Below are 22,375 nucleotides of genomic sequence, written 5' to 3' on the forward strand. Positions count from 1 at the left end.
AGTTTAGCCAACTCATTCTGCTGATTCCTCATCCGATATAATAATATTTCATGTTTAAATACATCACAACTTATTTGACTTGAGGAAAACTTAAGGCTTGCAAAACAATATCATTCGATTCTGTCATACAGCTGTAATGTAAAGATGCAAAAACATATCATGGTCAATGGTTCTTGACTCAACTTGGGAAGTTTTGACTCACTAAGAAACTATCCAGTGACATTAAACATAGATGATGTATGGCATTCTATGGAAAGAATCCTTTCTGCTGTAATTACACGCAGAGTAGCAATTGATAAAAAAAAAGAATACTATATTTCATTCGGGTATGGTATGCCGACCACATAACCTGATTAGCTTGTGAAATAGATGAGCTTTTGCTAGACACTATCAATCTGTCCCTTCTTGTAAGAGATTCTGAAGGCAAACTTAGAGTGATTATCAATCACGACTTCCAGCAGAGGTAAAGAGAAGAAAATAACGTGGCAAGAAATTCAGAGATCAAATTGTGAGGGAAGAGAATTCAATTCATGCCGTCCTATGGTTTCTCGTGGCTTCATAAATAAAGGTATTCAATGAAGCAAGCCATAACTCATGAACGGTTTTAAAGATTTGTCTTCTTGATTCATCGATATCAAATGCCAAATGTTCATTTCGGCGTTTTAAAAAGAAATAATAAAAAAATGGAAAAGAACTTGAAGGTTATAAATCAAAAGAATATTATAAACATATTTATTTACTTGCATGTAAATATATCTTATTAAGGTGGCTCATAGTAAATGTTTATCGATTGTCGTACCTTTCAAATATGTATATCTAAATACATGTTTCGTCTTGGAAGATTTATTTTATCTTCGTTTACATGCATTTAAATGTACGTATTAAATAGATAAAATCTTGTATAAAAATAATACTATGATGTCACCTTTAATTTATATCTATGTGTACGTACATAAATATGTATTATAATGATGTGTTGGAAAAGTCAACCAAAAGCCATTGGAGGTATGCATTAATTAAGTTAAAATGATTAATATATTAAATGTTTATTTAATAGCTCATGTGTGTCTAAGGTGTGTATCTTGTTATGCAGTCGCTAAGTCCTCAACCATGATGATTCACGATTCATACCCATTTGCCCAAAGATGGTGATGCTCTTGTGCCCAATTCTTTTCTGACAATGCTTCCACCCCTTTGACGTGCTCCCTACAAGGAAATTCTCAGTAGTTAAATCATATTACTATAACAAGTTATTAATCATAAATAATCATAACGGCTAACCGCCTTTTCAATTCCATGAAATCATGATAAATAATCAACTAGCATATTATCTTCGTATGAAATAATAATGACTAATCATCTTACCATTTCGCAGGATTATAACAAATTTAACTGTTTGCTGACTTCATGTGAACCTCAACGACTATATGAACATTTTAAATTGGGTTAAAAATTGGGATGTAACAGGATGGTCATGTTCTAATGGCCAAAGTTAGGGTTTCAAACACTAGTGCAATTAATTACAAGGCCCTAAAATGCAGCTCCAAACTGAGTCTTGCAGGTTTTCTATAAAATTGGCTAGGGTTTGTTGATCCAAATGGTGAAAATGTCTTCCAACAATTTACAATCTTTTGATAAGCACTCTATAATTTTAGGGCAAATCTTTAATGATCCAAGGATGGTTAACAGGTCTTCCCTAAATTTTAAAATGAAATCACCCAACTTGTCCTTGAGGGCAAGTTGCCCACTTCTACAGTATGGCGCTCCAAATTGAGGGTAATAACCAGGGCAAATAATAGCTTGACTCCCCAAATGAAGAGGCCCTAATATCTGATTTTCAAATTTGATGTAGATTTTTTGTTCTTTTTATTAATCAATGAACAATTAAGCATTAATAGATCGCCACCCACAGAACTTCCAATGGATGAGCTAGGTTTCGATCCAACTCACCAAATTTACAAGTGTTTTTGCCCTTGGAATGAAGTTGAAACCACGTTGCAGACAAAAGGGAAATATTCATGAGAAGAAATAGACTCAATGATGCCTTATAATGAAGATAGAAGTCCTTGTAAAAACCTCGTGGAAGTTAATTTAGGAAAAAGGAAACATGGACTATTTTAAATTTTTTTTACTTCCATAAACTGGCCAATCTATATGAGGGAAAATACATTTGAATATATATATTATTTCTTTTTCCCCATGTCATTTCTAACAATCACTTTTGCAATTTTTTTGGGTATACAAACTGTGGGATTCCGGCACTTCTATATTATTTTACTCTTTAATAAAAAAGTCATATTTTTTCTTTTTAGTTTTTAATAAAAAGCAACATTTGACTTTTTATAATCAAAGTGACTTGCTGGGTCGTACATTTCCTTAGCTATTTTATTAAATGAAGACGTTGCACAAATACATGTCTTATTATCTTTGCTTAAAAATCTTGGGTAAATATCAAAATGTCCTTTTGCCATATAAATGATTTGAGGAACTGCCGAAAATCTAAGCCATAAGATGTCCAAGCAGACATCTAAAAATAAACCGTGTGAGAAAAGTGAATATGAATATGGGAGGACAAGTTAAGTCTTGTCATCTCTAAAGTAACCTGGTCCTGAGGTGGTAATTTTTGAGGCCAATAAAGGCTGCCAGTAGCCTCGCTATCTGTTCAAGGATCTTGTCTCTCTTACAGATCTTCCAGGTTTGTTTTCATTGTTGTTACACTATCAGACTGATAAAATCCCCTCAATGCCGATGAATCATGTTGCTATCTATTATTATAAGAAGGAAACATTAATAATAATTTAGAGTTCAGAATAAGTGCCAGTTGCAGGTTTATGTGTGAGTTCAAGAACTTCTGTATTATCATATGTTCCTTCTGCTGCATTTTCCTCAAGAGTTAAAGAGCCTATTTTCCTTCATTTTCTGTATATTGTGTTATTATAATTGTAATTCCTCTGATTGATTTCAGCAATTGTGAAGGATATTTTGTGAGCGATGAGTAGTTTAGCTTTGTGCAAATAAGTCTCTAAATTAATAATTTTCAATTGAACAATTAAATTATCTTTTTCTTTTTAGAATTTCTCTTATATTACAATAAGAAAAAATAGCTTTTTACAATAATAAAAAATAGCTTTTAAAATGGGCAAACATAATTTTATGAAGAAATGTTTTGGCTTGCCAATCCTATTTTGTGTTGAACTATGACCATCTGGAGATTTTGTTCATGATTTGCTATGTTTGATTTTTGACAATAATATCATGGTTGACATTTTTGGACATTTATGAGAAGCATTGTCTTGTGCAGCAATGGTGACATCAAAAGCTGGTAAACGTCATGCTGCAGTTGGTATTGATGCATTGAAGGAGTTATTCTTAATGAGGTAGATTTTATTTCATGGATAAAATAGTGAGGGAAAAGCTTTCTTTTTTGGTTTAAGGATTAGTCCAACAGGTTCTTAGTGTAGGTGTAAAGTGGATGCTGACATATTTAACAAAAGATTTTAAGAGCAATTTTTGGTATCATTTCAAAATCTTTCTTTCTTTAATTACTGGATGGAATCAATTGTCATGGCATTTTATTCTTCTGGCTACTTTGGCCTCTTTTAGGGTTTAAAATATATTGCATCGATACTTAACAATTTTTCCAAAGTGATCTCGTTTCTTTTCTCGTGCCTATTAATGCCTAGTGATATCTTCTATATTTAACGCGACCACCTACTTGTTTTCCTCCTACTTTATCTATTGGTACTTGTTTAATCTTTTTAAGTGACCTTTGCACTTTATTACTATTGTACACTATCTACATATGATACAAATTTCGTCACTTTTCTCAACTAGTCTCCCACATGGTAATATTTAACTCATGCATTGTTTGCATATCTGGTTAATAGTTTAGTGTCCTTGATGAGAATAATCTTGCAATTTTGTATGGTTTGAGGCTTTGAGCGACAAAATCTTCAACTTTTTCAGTTTCTGAATTTATTGTCATTAAGTACCATGTCATCAACTTGGAATGGTTTGCTTTACAAATTTCTATCGTGCCATATGATAGTACCATGCCATCGATTTTCAATGAGTTGCTTCACATTTTTCTATGATTGTTGGTAACTCTTTGATTATATAAGTTAAGTCACCTCTTTTCATTTAATTTTTTGTAATGATTTTGTAAATACTCTTCTTGGTTCAACCATAAGTTAGTTACCAATCTCATACAACCATAAGTTAGTTACCAATCTCATACTTGGCACTATGTATAAAATAGATAGTGTTGCGTCAATCCCATGTACTAGTTTAAAGGACATAATTGTGTGTGGTCATTTGTCTCCATAACATTTGTATCTTCACATACAAATCTGTTGTGTTGCCTTTGCATATCATGCTAAGCACAGTGCCTAATAATTTGTTGAGAGCTTCACTTGCACCATTTGCTTGGGGATTGTAATGGCTGTTATAGTGGTGAGTGATCATAGAACTGTTGAGTAGCTTTAGAATATTTGTCTTATTTATAGAGTGCTTCCCTTGATCATTGGTTATATAGAGAAGGCAATCAAATCTGATAATGATGTTTTTGTAAATGAGTTTTGTGGCAGTTTTGCTGTGCAATCCTTGTTAGCTTCTGCTTCTGCGCATTTAGTTTGGTATTATACCATTCTTATGAATCTTTATTGTGGTTTTCTTGTTGGCGATCTATGGTTCCGATAAAGCCTATGGCCCATTTTCAAAATGGGGAGTTATGCAAGCATTGACCACAATAAAATTTCATCTCACATGGCAGTTTTTCCCACTCTTTGATAGACATCACAGTTTTGTACATACTGATAAGTATTGTTAATAATGAATGCCCCCAGAATCTGGGTGGCAATACTTAGCTTCATCCATTATGTCCTCTTGATGTTCCCTCATGCTTCTAAAATGTTTCTTCTGTCATGTTTGAGCCGTCCTCTACATATGATCTCATCTCCTTTTATGAAGGTATATGGTAGTAGTAGTGTTGTAAACACACACGTCCCATTGCAAATGAGGATTCCCTATTTTTTTCTCTTTTTGGTTTATATTTGGCTTGGTGTCCTTAATTTAGCAACATTTTTTTCCTTAGTAATCCTAATGGGCGAGTCAAGTAAAGAGTTCTTAGGTCAAGGTGTGGATTGAATGAATTTATCTAAACTTGGATGCCAATTGCAAAATCCGAGTTTCAAGAGGATTTCTTTTAGGAAATCTACTTCCACGTCAAGTTTCCCTTCCAATCCTCGAGTAAGTGGAGATGATCATGTTTTGAAAAATTCATGTTTGAAAATGAAATTTGTCAAGTTGTGATGTAAAAAAGTGAAAATTCAATATTAGTGAAAAATGCTAGTGAGTAAGAGATGAAAAATTCCAAGTTTGACAGAGAAGGAAAAAATATGTAAAAATGCAATGGATTCCCTTAAGTAGAAGATGAAAACCCTTGTTTGCAAGATGAATTCCAAAAATTAAAGGAAAATCCTTAATAGAGAGAGGGAAATTGCAAGGCAAAGTGAAATCCAATAGAAATCCAAGTTAGAAAAGAAAATTTCAAGAGTTGATGAGAAAGTTAACCAACAAGTTCTTGCAGCTAGTAAATTTCACCCTAGAAGAAGCAAGCTTTTTATCTAACTATGAAATGTAAGGAGGAGTGAAGTTTAAAATCTTGAAAGGTGATCCTTAAGGAATTTTAATCAAACAATGAAATCCAAGGTTTAAAATGAAAAATCTTTGACAATGGTAAAACTCGCCCTTGAGAATATGCATTTGTCCTAAATCAGTTGGAATTTCTGCCCTTGAAAATCCTTACGTGCATCTAATTTCAGACTGCGGGAAGAAATAAAACATGAAATACATAAATGATAAAGTATTTAATGTTATATTAATGGTATTGATGTTAGGATTAACGAGAAAAGAGAACACAAGACATAAAGATTTAACGTGGTTCACCCAATCCCTAGGCTACGTCCACGAAAGAGCGAATCCAATATTCTTATTATATCTAGTGATTACAATCTGCAATCCCTTACAGCTCAATATCGCCATAAGAAGCTACAATCTCATCATACACTATGAAATCTCTAATTCTAAGCCATTTTATACAAGCTTTTTACCGCTTACAATTAGGGCTAGATAATTTTGACAAGTTAACATAAAAACACTTGACGAGCAACCTTGGGAAATGGTTGACAAGTCACCTCACAAATCTGTGATGAGTCAACCATAAAATTAATTAGGCAAATTCTGATATATATACTATATTATATATATATATATATATATTCTGTATATTATATATAGATATGTAATATATTAATGTTAATATTGTCTAATTGATTCTTAATTTATTAATTACCATAGAGACATGTCTCTTCTACACATATTTATATAACATTCGAATTTGCATTTGGAACACACATAAATAATGGCAGTGTTATTACATTTGTAGAAAATAATCCTTCAAAATTAACATGGTATCAGAGCTAGACTGCATATGTAAAGAAATAAATAAATAAGAGAAAATCAAAGGTCGAGAGTCATTAAAATTGCCAACCTCAAAGATCCATAGAATAAGGTGACCTAGTTGGTGTATGCAAAAAGTAATTGACAAAAGGTATAGACATAAGTATGATCATTCATGCGGCACACAATATCTTTGTATAAGGCCCGCAAGTTAACATTTGCCCTTGTTTCTTAGCAAAGATCACCGTTGTCCACCATGAACATTTCCAGATTAGAAGCTTTGCTGATACGGTTTGCTCATGAATGTTCGGTTCTTATTGAGAGTAATGAGAAAGCTTTTGATGCTGGAACAGGACATGGATTAGAGGAACCTCAAGCAATGAGGAGAGATTATTGTTCATCTTTTGGTGCACATGCATTATATAGTAGAAAACTATATTTAGCAAGGAATATGTCACCCGTTTGAGTAAGAAATTGTTGCCACCTAAGAGAAATCAAGACATTATATATATGTGAAGACTTGAACCAATTAAAATTGGCATGAGTTCACTCGTAGTGAAATATTTTATTTTGCACTTATTGATTGCAAATCAATATTGCAGGAGGCAATATTATGAATTACAGATAAACAATCGAGTCTTCATTCTTTTCTTTTTACCATGAGGAACTTGATCATACTTTCTACCCAATTTAATGTGGCGATACACCTCTTCAAAACAAAGAAGATATCGAGGATTCCAGGAGTGCCACCTCGTATGTCCTGCTGGATGTAAGTTTTGACATCAAAGATTGCATCCATGCAATTTCTATACTCTATATATTCAGTGCATATATCCATAGTTTGTAGGACGCAGTTTGTCAGGGTTATTGTTAACACTACTACTATTTGGGACCTGTTTAACTTAAATTACTTCTTTCTATGTCAGAACATGTATGAAACTTTTTGCTACAGTGGTGGTGATAAGTCACCAAATCATTGGTCCAGAGTATTGCAACTAGACATTACAATTTATAGGATCTGTAGGTACAAATGCTGTTAGATCAGAACTTAGAAGTAGTGAAAGGGCATCCTTTAAGATATTGACTGGCATCATTTGACATCATGGATGCCATTTGAGCAGGGTATGTACTTCCCTTAATGCATAAAATGGAGATTTTGAAATGGGCACATTTGGTAGTGATGATAGAATGAACGTTTTTCAAAAGGGACGGGACATCTATCAAAACATAATGCTTTGGTAGAAGCTTATGTATACATGGATAGTATGACTCGAAGATATGCAATAACTAGATTTGATAAAAGACATTAGAGAACAAAATATGCTTTCTTTCTACAATTAGATTAAGACAAAGTAAAATCTGTAAAGCGCTTCAGATTTTTCCTCAACCTCAACAATGCATTAACATTACAAGAATTCTCCTTACAAATTCTAGAAAAAGAAAAGTTTCCGATTCAAATAGTCATCGTTTTTGGTCTAAGTGGAGTGTTCTAATTTGGAAAAGAAGACGACTTCTGAGGAGTGAGCTAAATCACTTAGATAGGGAATCTCACGTTATTTTTCCTCTATGGTCATGGATGGCAGAATCTCCAAAGAAATACGAACAATAATATCCACCAATACAATGAAAAGTAATTTCACTAAAGACTATGATGTTTGTTTATTGAAAAGAATGCAGTGGTTGATAGTAAAGTAGTATACTTCACTTGAAAAGAAAAATTGATATAATGAAAAGATGCGGTTATGGAAAGGAAATTGATGTTGTGATTGTTGGTTCCCAAAACCACAGATTGGAAATACAGGGGTTTACCAATTCTTTGACAGGATTCCACGATTAGTTCTGGTCAACGAATAGGAATGCTTCTTGATTCCCCTGTACTTTGGGCTTTGCTACACCCAGGCACCTTCGCCTCACCTTCACCTCAAACACTGACTACTTGGTTCAAGGCTTTTCCATAGTGAATTTAAGCTTTGGTGAGTTCTTTGGTTGGCAAGGTCCTCAAACTCGGTCAAAATCAAATTGAATGCTGAGTGTTTGAATTGAATGAATGTTTTGTATAATATTATTTCAATAATGGATTTGATGCTTGTAAGAAGGAAGATATAGATTTTCTGACTTCAAATATAAAATCAATAATACTTCAATGATTCAAAGGACCAATGTCTTTGCTTATTCGGGCAATAGAGTCAACTACAATGAAGATTTTCACGTACAACTTAATAACGTTCTATGCACTTATTCTAGAAACAATTTAATAATCTAGAAGTGACGTGTAAAGATTCCGCAAATTCCAAACAACCAAACTTCTCAATGCCTTTTATCTGCTTGCTGAAGATGATTTTCTATGTATCAAACTTGTATGAAGTGCTACCAATAGTATAAATACTATTCTGGAAATGTTTTATCTCTGCAATAATTCGGATAGGGAAGTATTGCTAAAGGAGCAGACCATATGAATTTCGTGTGTCCTTTATCCACAATAATAACCTACATAAATATGGCAACCAAGGGGCATGTGGACATGCCCCTCCCTAGGTCGACCTCTAATTGATTCCTTGAAATCGGCGGCTATTGGAGAGGACTCTAGTTAGTGAACAAACTAACTAAAATGATAAAGATTAAACTTTAACAATAATGCCTCTAGGAGACACCGATCACCACTATGAAAATTACAATTATATACAGGCCTCCATTTCATGCAAGAACAAATCCATATAATCTGTAATCAGACCAGCATGATATATCAGAGTAATGGAATTAACATGATGGATCAAGTATATATACAAAATTTAAAACTAGTCTAGATTGCACTTTAACTTCTGAGGTAGGGAGATGAACTGGACATAGATATGGAAACAATTTAATATTTCACTATATCTAGGACGATCAAGTTTAAAATGCCATAAATGACCCAGTCCACTTATCTGACATTTAAATTGCTTACAGAATTTAAAGATGATTAAAAGGACAAATCAACTAGAGTTTAAATCTCTATGCCTTTAACAAAAATAAACAAAGGGGCCTTTTATTTTATTATTAAAATAAAATATTTGAATTCATATTACAAAGCCATATTTTTGCTCCTTTTTGCTCCTTACATAATATACTTTTTCTTCAAAATGCTTTTGTCCGAATATGTCTTGTTATATTTCTTTTCTATATTTATATGCCTTACATGAATAGACAAGTGTCTCTTATTAAGAAGATACACCCCTTCACCGGATAACTAATTACAAATTATACTCTGTCATTTTAATGGCACCTTTTCAGATTTAATTTGAAATTGCCGGCAAATAACCAAATTTTAATTTCTAAGGTTATCGGCCTTCATACTTTAATATGCATCGGGCCCCTTTAAAATATAATTACACCTTTTCAATCCATGTTTCCTGTCGAAATATGGTGGTCTTAGCCGTCTTCATAGTTTTGTATATCAATCCATTGATATGTATATGTTTGTTTGTTCTGAGCCGTGTTCATTATTCTTGACTGCATAATATATTCACTGTTTAGTCTAATGAATTGCTGCTAAGTTAGGAAATTATCTTCCTACTCTATGGCTCCTATGGATATGGTGACTTGCCATTAATCTATGGTGTGCATCCGAAACCTTTTATTTTAAGGACTTGTCTTGACAAGCATACCATTCCCACGGTTCAACTCCCCCATCAAAGTTCATACACACGTCTTCATCCGCATATGATATTATTATTTGCAACTTCGCACCCATGTCCAGATATTCCTGATTTGAATGCATAAAATCACTGTTATTCTTCCTGTAGTTTGTATGTGGTCGCCACACTTAGATTTCATTGGTTTTGAGCATTGCTGTAGATTTTCAATGACATCTCCTTACATTCATTCATAGGTTGTCTTTCTTCTGACTTTTCTCCATAAACTGATATTCCTTGCAAGGATGGAATTGACTTCGCAATATCTGAGAAACAATGTTTATTTTTTTGGAATTGTGTCACAAGTGTTGCCATAAGAAATTAAAGAGTCTAATGTCTGACATGCTGGGGGGATCATGAGCAAGCTAGCTGCAAAGCTTTTCAATACAGCTGATGTTTACCACTAGTTGAAGTCTTAATAAGAGAAGACCTTGACTGTTGAATGGAATTCCTGTGCACTGGATGCATTCTCGCTGTATAAGACGAACTTGTTTACCAATTAGTAGAATGTGATGGAAGCCTCTCCTCTGGAGAATCCATTACTTTTCTTAGATGATTATCCTCCATCAATGGATAACCTGAAGTGTCTCCCAGGTGCAATGGAGACTTTGAAGAAGTGAGATCATGGTCAAAATAATTCTTTGTAGCTGATGACAGTTTTTATGAAAGGATTGGATCCTTGCAGGGCTGAATCTGGATGTATTCTCTCCATAATTGTGTCCACCAGCTAGGGGGCTTGAGCCAGTATGCTGTACATTCTTATGATTTTGTTCAGACATCATCCTAGTTTTTAAAAGGTAAGCTTCCAGCAGAAGTTTTTCCAGTATATTATTAATTAAAGAAAACTAAGAGTTTCTGTTCCATGTAGTTGATGAGCCATACTTTCCTCCTTGCTAAATACTCTGCACAATGCTCAGATGATTTGATGGTGGAGATTCAACTAGATAATTTTATTTTGGTAAATACCGAGATAATGGCATTCCCTTGTTGAACTAAAATACAGATCTGCTAGAGATGGAAGTCCCAACTGCAAGCACCCTTGGCCCTAAAACACAGAATCTATAAACGCATCAGGATTAGATGTAGATTCTGAAATTCAATCTGAAACTTCTCCTATCTTATTCTCCAGAGATAATCTTCCATTGTCCAAAAGGCTCAAGTTTGCCATGCCTCTTTTTATTGTATTTAGCCTCCTCCAATTTGGACTCACTGTTCTATTTCTGCTCATTGACTTATTAACATTCCTTATCAATTAATTTGTATTATTATTTCTCACTCACATAAATACACTTTGTTTATATTCACACCACTCAGCATATTCTGTTTGATTATGCCTATATGTCAATCCTCTTATAATCACTGCTTCAGGTGCCCTTTTCATCATCACAATTGCAACCTAGTATATATGCACAAAGTGCCCTGTTTCCATGTTTACTTTATTCACTAATACAATAGCATCCATAGTTCCAAATCAAGCTGCTTTTGTAGATACCGTAGTGATTATAATCTCATGGTATAATCTGCCAAGGCTCATCTTGTACCCCTGCTCTAATGTGCTTCAAAAAATTTATTCAAGATTTGTACTTTTATATCTCTGCACTTAATCTACCTTGAACTGTAATGCAGTGATATCAATGACCTTTTCCATCATGAATCTTCAATATTATTACTCAATTGGAGGCCCTGAATTTTGAAAAAATTAGGGCTCCATCAGTGATAATTGAATAAATAATCATTTATCTATGATGAGGAGATCTATTACAACAGATTCAACTCTATTTGTATCCCGTAGTGGAATTTCTTGTCCAAACTGAAAATTTACTCTAGAAGGAATCAAGAAATGATGCTTAGTTGTGCACACAATTTGGAACACAATGGACTATGGACTAGACCTCAGTCCAATACTTTGATTAAGTATCTACAGGATAAATCAAGTGATTTGGAATAAGATCAAGAAGGAAATTCGTACACTCTCAGAAGCAGGAATGAAGAAGGATGATTTGCCCATCAATAAAGTCATTAGAGATAATTCTGACATATCCTTACAAGCTAAGCATGTATTTGACCCTGAGTATTGTCATATAAGTTGAGTGGATGATCATGTTGCTGCACTTGCAGTGGTTCTACTATTTCTTTAGACACTTTGGACTGATTGATATTTGAGGTTTAAAATATTTTGATTGTTGCGTCAAATATAGAGGTTGATGACTAATAGAGTTATAGGTTGATATCATTCATGCATGATTGTCTCTCATTTGGGCTTGACTGAAAACTCTATAGAGAATGGAATAGTAGAAATTTACATTGTGAAAGGGAATAATAACAAATGTTCCATTCCCACTTGAACCATATTGTGTAGGGTTGTGCCCTCCCGCAATGTGCCATCTCGCGAGTCGACCCTGACTAACTCCCGCAATCTTTATGTTTCCTTCTGTTGGTGTTAATGGAGTTCTTTTTGTTTGCTAGTCGCTCTCTAGTGTTATTTGCGATGGTGTGTTTGCTTCACTTTCATTGCTAGTGGTGTTGTTTCAAGTCCGTGTCCCTCTTTGCGAGTGGTGTTTTCTGGTGCCTTGTTTTCGTGGGTGTCTTTTGCTTTCTTGGAAGGTGCCTTCTGCTCCCGCAGGTGTCTTTCACTGACTGGTGATTTCCGCACAGCTGGTGTTTGGTGTTTGTTTTGGTGTCTACGTCAGGTTTTCTAGTATATCCCTTTGCGACGGGTTTTCTGGTGTTTCCAGTCTGCATTTCGACTGGCCCTTGGTATGACAGGGTACTGAATTTCTGTGGGACTGCTGCTATTGCATTTCTGGTGCATCCCCGTGCTTCGGGCTTTTGCATTTTATGTTGTGTGGTCTGCATTCTGACTGGGTGTCTTTCTTCCTTCACTGTCCAATTCTCTTCACCTTACTTTGTTGTGTTGGGTTTTTGTATCTCTTATTGCTTGCGGGCTCCTTTGGTCTATTGCTGTCCTATTTAGGTTGTGGATTTGGTGTGGATATTTACGGCAGGTAATTGATCTGTGATCGCTACAATGACCCTAAGGGACTGTTGCCCACCACAACATCAACTTCTGACCTACCAGAGGTTATGTGATCGGGTAACGAAGCTGGAAATGACAATACAACGCTTAGAGAACAGGTTGCTGCACTCACAATTGAAATTCCAGAGATCAAAATGTCTATAGCACTGAATACCTCGAGCTTCAAACGATTCTCAGATACCTTTATCTCTAAAACAAGAAGCTTAAAATCCAATGTTGACTCTATTATTGAACAACTTGAAGGGCTGGATAAAATCAAGGAACAACAAACTGAAATGGCTACAATACAGTCCTCTCTGATTGCTGATACCGAAAAGAAGGTGAAATCATGGGCCTCTCTCTGTAACAACACATATACTATTGCACCCCGATTGAGCTTGGATAAAATTGTATGGGGTAAGATTGATGATGAGCGTGTATGTTGTGCATGTGAGCTCAACTTGCGTGTTCGAGGTCTCTCACCCACTGCTGACCCAATGGTTGCTGGACATTCTTTCCTCTTTGAGCAACTCGGTATATCTGATATCACTTTAGACAAGTGCTGGTTTTGTATTGGAGATACTCTTTTTATCAGGTTTCTCTCTTTCTCTGAGAGACTTTGGTCCCTTAGAGCAAAGAGAAAATTGTTCTCTCTTCCCTCTAAAATTTATCTAGATGAAGATGTCAGGAAGGCACAAGTTACCGAGTTGAAACTTGCACGGGGAATTGTAGCAGATGCTAGGCGGGTTGGAAATTGGGCTGTTATTGGGAATCTTAGAGCAATTGTTCGTGATTATCCTCCTACTAGTTGGGTAGCGACGACAACCTCCAAGACCACATGACGGTTTCAGCAACAGTCTGACAAGAGGAAATCCCCTTCTCTTCTTGTCAACTGCTGGAATGGCAATTGTTCTTTATGGTCATTGCTTGGTCTCTTTCACGATGCGGTGGGGTCAACTGATATTTTGGCCGTTACTGAGACTCACAAGAGTCCCATGCGCCCTCTTCCTGGATACCTTGGGTACTAGTGGCTATCAGTTTGTAGAGAAGAGGTTTGTACTTCTGGTGGGGTCCGTGGTTCAGGTGGAGTTGCTTGTTTGATTAGAGATGATATTTTCCGATTCACTTCAGTGGTTCACTTTGATGCCTTTGCCAAATTTATGTGGGTCCATATTGGTCGTCGTAATAATCGATAGAGGGACATCTTTCTTGCGGTTTGCTATTTTCCACCGACCTCTTCTCCTTATGCCATTAATGATGTTGAGGATGGTAATCCTTTTGGTGATCTTCAGAGAGTATCTCACAGTTTATTGCCTTGGGTGATATCATTATTCTCGGGGACTTCAATGCTGGTACCAGGAACCTCCAGCCTCCTATACATGACCATGGTTCTGATTCAATTTGCATATGTGAGATAGATCCGACCAATATGGGACTCCAACGCACATCAGATGATGCTTTTGGTCCTCTTTTTTGCTATGTTTGTAACCTCCTTCAACTCTGTGAGTCTTCTGGTTTGTTGATTTTGAATGGGTTATCCTTCTTCCTGGGCTCTAATCTCTTTACCTGTTGGCCTCACTGTGGTGGTGCGAGTGTTGTGGACTATGTCATCACTTCTTCCTTCATTTCCTCCATTTACCGTTTCACCACTTCTTGCCTCCCCTTTAGTGACCACGCTCTCCTTAGTTTTTCTATTCGCTTTCCTTCCCGTCTGTTGCCTTCTTTACAGTCCTCCCCCATCCTGTTGGCCACTATCTGCACTCTTACTTGTTTTTGCTATTCAGAGAGTGATGTTGAGCTTTTTTCCTACCATCTTAAGAGACTTCTGATTCCAATGAGTTTTAGTGATTCACAGGCGGCCTCTGTCATGTTTGACTTACTTGCTTCAGCCATATGGGGGTTCACTCTTCTTTCTATTCCTCATCGTTCCCCTCCTCTCAGATCTAAGCGTAAGGAATACTTGTCCTATGAATAAATGGTTTGATGATGATTGTAAAGCTTTTCATTGATCTATTCGCTCTGCCTTTGAGACTCACTCCTTGGTCTTCGCCCACCTGTGTTTATCTCATCTTCGTTTGCTTCACCACAAGATGCATTCTTTTGCTTCTTCTCAGTGCAGATCCCTTTGCTCCACTCTTATCCAGAATCTCCAGTGTTTCTGGCGCACCCTTTTCCCCCGTTGTCGCCCCCTTGCACTCCATCCTTGACTTCCACTCTTTGACTTCCCACATCATACAATAGTCAGCCTTTCCTTCATTCCATTCTGCCTCCTTACTGCCATCTGTTCACTTCCTCCAGTATCTTTGAGGCCATTAGATCCATGAGATGCAGTAGAGCTGCGAAGGAGGACAGTTTTTAGGCAAAACTTTTCAAACTTGGTGCTTCAGTACTTGGTTCATATCTTCCTACACTCTTTAATAGAGTGGTTTGTATTTGGGTTTCCTGAGGTCTGGTTGTGACATGTCATCTATCCTATTCATAAGTTTGGGCCTGCTTCGGACCCAGGTAACTACAGGACAATCATGATTGGATACGTTTGCCAAACTTTACGCCACTGCTCTAAACACTATGTTATCTAGAGAGCTTGACAGGAGAGGTTGTAGGGCTAAAGGTCAGGTTGGTTTTCATGCAAACTATCACACTATGGATGACATCTTCACGATGAGGGCCTATTATTGAGGAGGCTAGGCATGGCTCTGAGAAAGTCTACTACTGTTTTGTGGATTTCCATAATGCTTTTGATTCGGTTCCTAGGATGGCCTTATTTCAGAGACTTAGTCAGATTGGGATCTTTGATATGCTTTTGGCTGCTATTATGAGACTTTACGAGAAGGTGACTGGTAGGCTCAGGATTGCGGAGGGCTTTTCAGATCCGATTTAGAGCACCATTGGTGTGAAACAGGGCTGCCCTCTTTCTCCTACTTTGTTCTGATTGTATATTGACGAGCTCGAGGATTTTCTTGTGAACTCCTCGCATCCTGGTGATGGGTGTTATTTGCATCAGGTTTTGATCTTCATTTGATGTTGTTCTCCAAGCCTCTTCTCTTGATAGTTTATAGAGACGTCTTGATGGTCTGGCCTCTTTTTGTGACCAACGTCAGCTTCTGGTCAATCTGGCTAAGACTTTTGTTATGATCTTTAATTGTTTAAAGAACTCTCATCTTCATTTCTTTTTTCAGGGACAGGAAGTTGAGATCACTTCTTACATGTATCTCGGAGTTAAGTTTTCGGGACCTCACTCAGTTTGAGACCAGCTATTCAATCAAGAATTAGTAAGGGCACAAGGTCTCTAGCCATGATGGAGAGACAATGTTTCAAACATTATTTTTAGGATATTTCGTCCAAGTTGTTCCTCTTGGATTCCTTGGTTAGACCGACCATTCTTTATGGCTCGGTGGTTTGGGGGCCTTCTCTTCTTGCTTCTGATTGGGCTTCTATTGAGCGTGTTTAGACGTTTTTATGGCGCATCATCATATGTCACAAACTCATCCCCTACAACGTTGTCTTAGCCGAGTTTGGAGCTCATCCTTTTAGGCTTGCGACCATTTTTGACTTGATCTGGTTTCTCCATCGTCTTCGTGGTTTCATTTATTTTGATGTTGGTTGTCATAGATACTCTCACCTGGCATACTATTCTTTTGTTCAGGTTATAAGATCTGATACTTCCACAAGATCTCTTTGTTGGTACGCCCTGGCCACCTCTCTGTTGGGTTCAATCGGAATTGACATTGATCATCTCCCTCCATACTAGTTCTCGCTGGATGCTCCTGCTCATCTCCTCCCCTCTTGTCAGGAGTTGAATGAGTTTGTTCAACAGGATATCTATAGATAGTATATTATCACTACCTGGAGTAATCCTCCTAGAGGATTACGTCCTAAGATGGCATTCTATGCAGAGCATTTTCTTGAGATTCAAAATGGTATTATTGTGCGTCCTGCTTATCTCTATTGGTGTTGGTGTCATGCCCTTCGATTCGCTTTGGGCTCCTTCAGAGTTGGCTCTCATCATCTTCGAGTCTGGATTGATCACCATAAGGACAGAGAAGATCGAGTTTGTAGATTGTGTACTCTGGCGGAGGTTGAGATTGAGACCCATTTTTTATTTCGTTGCCTTATCTACTATGAGATCAGAGGGAGATTTTATTGTCTTTTCAGGGGTTGTTTCTCTCTTTTAGAGTTCTTTAATTATGAGGATCAGCGTTGTTTTGCACTTTATCTTCGAGAGGCCACCCATCTTCATGAGCATACCCTTCAGTTAGCCACATCTTAGGACCACACCTCTGACCAACTCATCACAACCTTTTTCTCCCCCTTGTCTTCATTACGAGGTGTGAAAAGGCCTTCTAGCATCACTCCTAGATCGGTCAGACATTGTACCAATCTTTCCAAGCAGCAACACTCCTCCAGTGGATCTCAGTGACGTTCTATGGCTTTGAATCGTACACGATTATATCCCTTTGTTATTGACTACTTTGTACCAAGGAAGGATTCTTAGTCCTTGCCTTGTTTTGGTCTTCTGTCACTGTTTGGTGATCCTGCTGTTGTTGGCTCTTCTGTTTGTATGCTCAGTCCCATAAACCATTTTGGTTTTCTGTTGGACATTAATATTATTATCTTATCTTATCATATCTCAAATGTCTATGGACCCTCATGTGCATATAAGTATTCTTATCTTTTACATTTACATAATCATTGTTTTCTCTCTCCTATTTGTAGTTTTGTCTATACTATAAGAGTTATTTGCCTTGATCTTTTCCTTTATGTCTGAGTACGTTCTTGCAAGAAAGGAAGGTTGGTACTTTACACATGTTACCAAATTTTGTGCAAACTCAATCTTATGACAGTAGCTCCAAAGAAGCTATGATCTAGAATTCATTAGTCATCTGATGATCAGGCTTGATAAAGTGAGGCTCTTGAAGCGAATATCCTTGATGATTGAGATTGTGAGTATCCTTCTATAACAAGAGGGACTCTGACACTTCATCAAAGGCAACATTGTACGAGGAGGTCAGAAGGTCGATATCAGATTTAGAGGGAGTTTGACATTCCATCAGAAGCAACCTTGAACAAAACAAGTTAATAGATTGAGAGGGAGAAGTTCAAGGTAAAATTCTTTGTAATACATTCTTCTCTATGAGAGAGAAGTTTGAGGTGAAAGCCCTTGTTCCACCCTCTAGGAGCAGTTATAGATCCACCCGACTTGGTCATGGTGGATATCATGAGAGTTACTATTTTGCATATGTGGATAAATGTCATGAAAGGTGACAATCTTTCATTGATGTTTCTTTGTGAGGTCACTATTGTAAGGTGACAATCTTAACAATGGCTTGACCTATTGTCATGATGGACTACATCAAGTTGCTGCCCTTGAGATCATGATAACTGACATGTCATGATGGACTACATTAACATGCTGTCTTGGAATGAGCTGGAGATCATGATTGTTATCTGCGAGACTACATTCAGTTGCTGTCCCAGAATTAGCTGGAGATCAAATAACACATATCCTTCTAGGATATAAAATTTTCTCTTGGTAGGCATCATGAACTTGATGCCGGTGAACATACCAAGAGAATATATTCTCTAAACTCCTTATCTATTTTGCTGTTACTTCTTTTTTGCCCAATCTGTATATATATTTTATACAAGGTCCAATATAAATAAAATAAATTACCCTTTTTCCATACCTCAGCGAAGTCGGCACTTACAACTGTTAAGTCACCACTATTCGAATCGCTGTGATTCACTGTTGGAGACTTGGGTCGCTACTTATGCAATTTGTTGATGATATTTTCCTTTTTGTGTTATATTTACTGCAGCCTTTTTATTGTGAGTTCCTTCAATCTCATGCATACTATATCAGAATCTCTTTAAATTTGACCCCCGCTAAGTGTGTGCTGATGTCTATACAAAATTCTGATTGCAGATGTTGATTGAACTTCTAGTCCTAATTTATCTCCATTATTCCTTCAACTCTCATCCGTCTGCCACATATATCCTTTTTAATACGACAGGAGGTATTTTTATATACTTGAACAAGTGGCGGTTCACTGATGTGACTCCTTAACCACATCTTTTCAGATAAGCATACTCACCGATGTCTTGTTAATACAATATAATAAATACTTAAACGTTATTGGCCAAAGTCATTGCATAACAATGGGTAATCACAAATTCTTAATGAAATTTTCCAAGTCTAATATTGACATTTTAATCAATGATGGTCAAACATAATCGATGTCTCCTTAATATTGATGATTGTTGCCCTATCAATAATTATCTTCTTAGTAATTTCTCATTTGTCTAATTAATGATGACTCGACTAATACCAAGGCTGCAGATAAACACTCTTTTATGATAATTAATCACATTATGACTCAACATTTGGTTAGTATCAGCTACCATATAAATTTGTATACTAATGATGATGGAAGTGTGCAGATCGATAGGAGTAGGTATATTGATAATAACGTGTCATTGATTCTTAAATAGGAGAGAAGGATAAGTAATAATGAATAAATGATTAATCTGACTAATGTCTTGAGTGATGCAAAGCATTACTTGAGTTACTATCGTATGTCTTAAGGCAATCTATCTTTTTGCCAATGTTATGTAATGCTACTCGGAAAGATATCATTTATTTGTTCATTATTTATATTTATTATTTATTAATCTTTAATCAACTTAGCATTTGTCATTTATAACGATTCTTATTTACTATTTTATTTAATTAGTATACTTTAATACTTTAATTAAATTCTATTCTCGAAGTGGGGACATTACATAAAATTAGAGGCTGCTACTGCTTTCTTGATAGTTCAGGATCTCATGGTTTGGTTAACATTCTTCTATGATAGGTACTTTGATCTAGTTATTATTATCACGGATGCCTTAAAAAACTAAAAATCCTTTTATAAGCACATGGTGGATGCTCACATGATTCAAAGTTGAAAGTTTTCAAACTAGCTTACACATGAGACAATTAGTTATTGTAAAATTGTAGTTTGTAATTTCCATAAAATATCGCTCACAATTCATATCACAGATTCTTTAAGACACTTTAAATCCTTTTCAAGCACATATTGGATGTTTAAAGGATTCAAAGACGAAAGCTTTTAAACTAGCTTACACGTAGCTTATAAACTAGCTCGCATGTGAGACAACTAATTGTTGTAAAATTGTACTTCGTAATTTCCATGAAATATCTCTCACAAAACAGAGGCATATGGCCCTAATTTTAAAATAAAAAACAAGAGAGGTATAAGCCAAGCTGTAAAAGTAGAAGCTTTGTCAACTTAAGGGTACTCTCAACTTGGATTAAAGATAAATCAAATTTTTTCTTTTTACTAGAATTTAAAATTAGAGGTTGAACAATTTAAGTAAAGGTAAAGAGTAACTGTTAGTAACACACTAACATTTTAGTGAGGAGAAAAGCTAATGTGTGGAAGGTGGTAGCATTATATGAGTTCTGTGGAGTACTGATGTGAACATATCAGAGAGATATTGCACGTGTCTACATCTAAGGTCTTTCGGGTATAGTAAGGAAATCAATGACAGCTTATAAAGTATCAGAATATTTGTATTGAATTATTGTCTACTCTTAGATGTTGCATAGGAAGATGCAAATACAGATTCAATTGAAAATCTAAGATCTTGTCATATCTGTAAGGTTTCTATGATGCATGTATAATTAATTAATATATATGTCTTTATCTTTGAATTGTGTCATATAATGCTATAAAGAAGAATCAAAGATCACGAATTAAACTGGGATGGAGCTTTTTACTGATGTCTTGCCATTATCTTTTTTTTTTGTTTTTAGGAAAATATAGATTAATCAATCACAGATTCAAATGATCATGTTACTGATTGTTCTTTTATTTGGGCCAGTTTGATACCAGATAGAAAACTGAAATATATGGGGCAGCAACCACTCCATGCTCTTGTGGAGTCAAGAGATGGAAATTCACTTTTGCTCTTTTGGCACTGGGAAGATTGCTTAAAGCAGAGGTATCTGGAAGTCAAATTTATATGTTTGCATTCTTTATGATGTTTATTTGTTTTGTGCATTATGGGTTCCTCAGCTCGTAAGTAATTAGGTTTGCATTTTTCTTTTCTTCAAAATGAATCATACCACTAGATATATTTTAGTTTTTGTTATTGGAAAAATATTTTTGTAATTTAAACTCACTGGCATATATTTTTCTGTAGAAGATAGAAATCATTATTGTGTATTCCCTGCCACTGTTGAAAAAACTAAGCCAAAAGCTTCTTATCTATTATCTGCTGTATGCGAAGTTTCTCTCTGATGTTTTTAGCAATTTTCCTACATTGCTTTTTAGTATATTAAACATGCATATTTTAAGAGCTACAGTTCATTTAGATACAATATCTGTAGTCATATATTCCTTGATTTTGGACATGTCTATTGAATCACTTTTTTAATTGCTGCAGGTTTGAGCGCTTTGTGATCGCTCTGGAAGAGGCTTCCAAAGATTCACTATCCTTTTTGAAGGACAAAGCATTAAAGGTAATGAGGGGAGATCATATTTTTTCTTTGTCGAAATCTTAGTTATTTTTTAAGTGTTGACTGGCATATTTATATCCTATCTCTATAAATTATGTGCTCTATGATTTCAATGAATGAAATTTTTAACCAGATTTGCTTTTGGCATCTACTTAAATTATCAAGGGCAAGGAGTCTTATTCTGTTTTTGCTCTCAGTTAAAAATTACACTATTTGTTCTTTTTGTATGTTTGGCCTGTGATCTTTTCAAATTTATTATATTTCATTATATATCCATTACAAGCAACTTTTGGTTGATCTTGAATATAAGAATTTGATGGTGGCGATGTAGCTTATTTTTGAAGGCACATTGTTTAGATGTAACCCCAAATTTTGATTTCAACTAACAAGTACTTTGTAGTGTTGGTGCAAATGATGTTTTCATCACAATGTGAACTTATCATTGGTGAACTGCTTTGCCTTTAACTCTCTTCCAATTTGATCATGAGCATTTCTGAAAATATGGAAGCTATTCAATGGCTTGCATAAATATTAATTTCCAATCTTATGTTTATAGAAGTTGAACAGTGGGAAGTTAATTTATGACCTCAATATATGATGATCATCTTGACCCAAGAAAATAAAAGGAGGGTGAGAATGCCAGGTTGGTTGATGGGTGGGGGCCAACCACTGTAGATGCTATCCAATACCATTGGGTATTTT

General features: G+C 35.8%; 1 protein-coding gene across 1 annotated transcript in view; it reads left to right on the top strand.

Annotated features, from left to right (window-relative positions):
• EDA25 (CCAAT-binding factor) overlaps positions 1–22,375 on the top strand; it is a 226,388-nt gene that overhangs the window by 31,052 nt on the left and 172,961 nt on the right. Inside the window, exons 2-4 of the mRNA XM_089813725.1 lie at positions 3,302–3,377; positions 21,037–21,156; positions 21,601–21,676. Coding sequence (XP_089669851.1) covers positions 3,302–3,377; positions 21,037–21,156; positions 21,601–21,676 — 272 coding nt within the window. The remainder of the gene's footprint in view (positions 1–3,301; positions 3,378–21,036; positions 21,157–21,600; positions 21,677–22,375) is intronic.

Source organism: Cupressus sempervirens, chromosome 2 (genome assembly GCF_028749045.1).
Source record: "Cupressus sempervirens isolate cs-2001-9-10 chromosome 2, ASM2874904v1, whole genome shotgun sequence".
Lineage (NCBI taxonomy): Eukaryota > Viridiplantae > Streptophyta > Pinopsida > Cupressales > Cupressaceae > Cupressus > Cupressus sempervirens.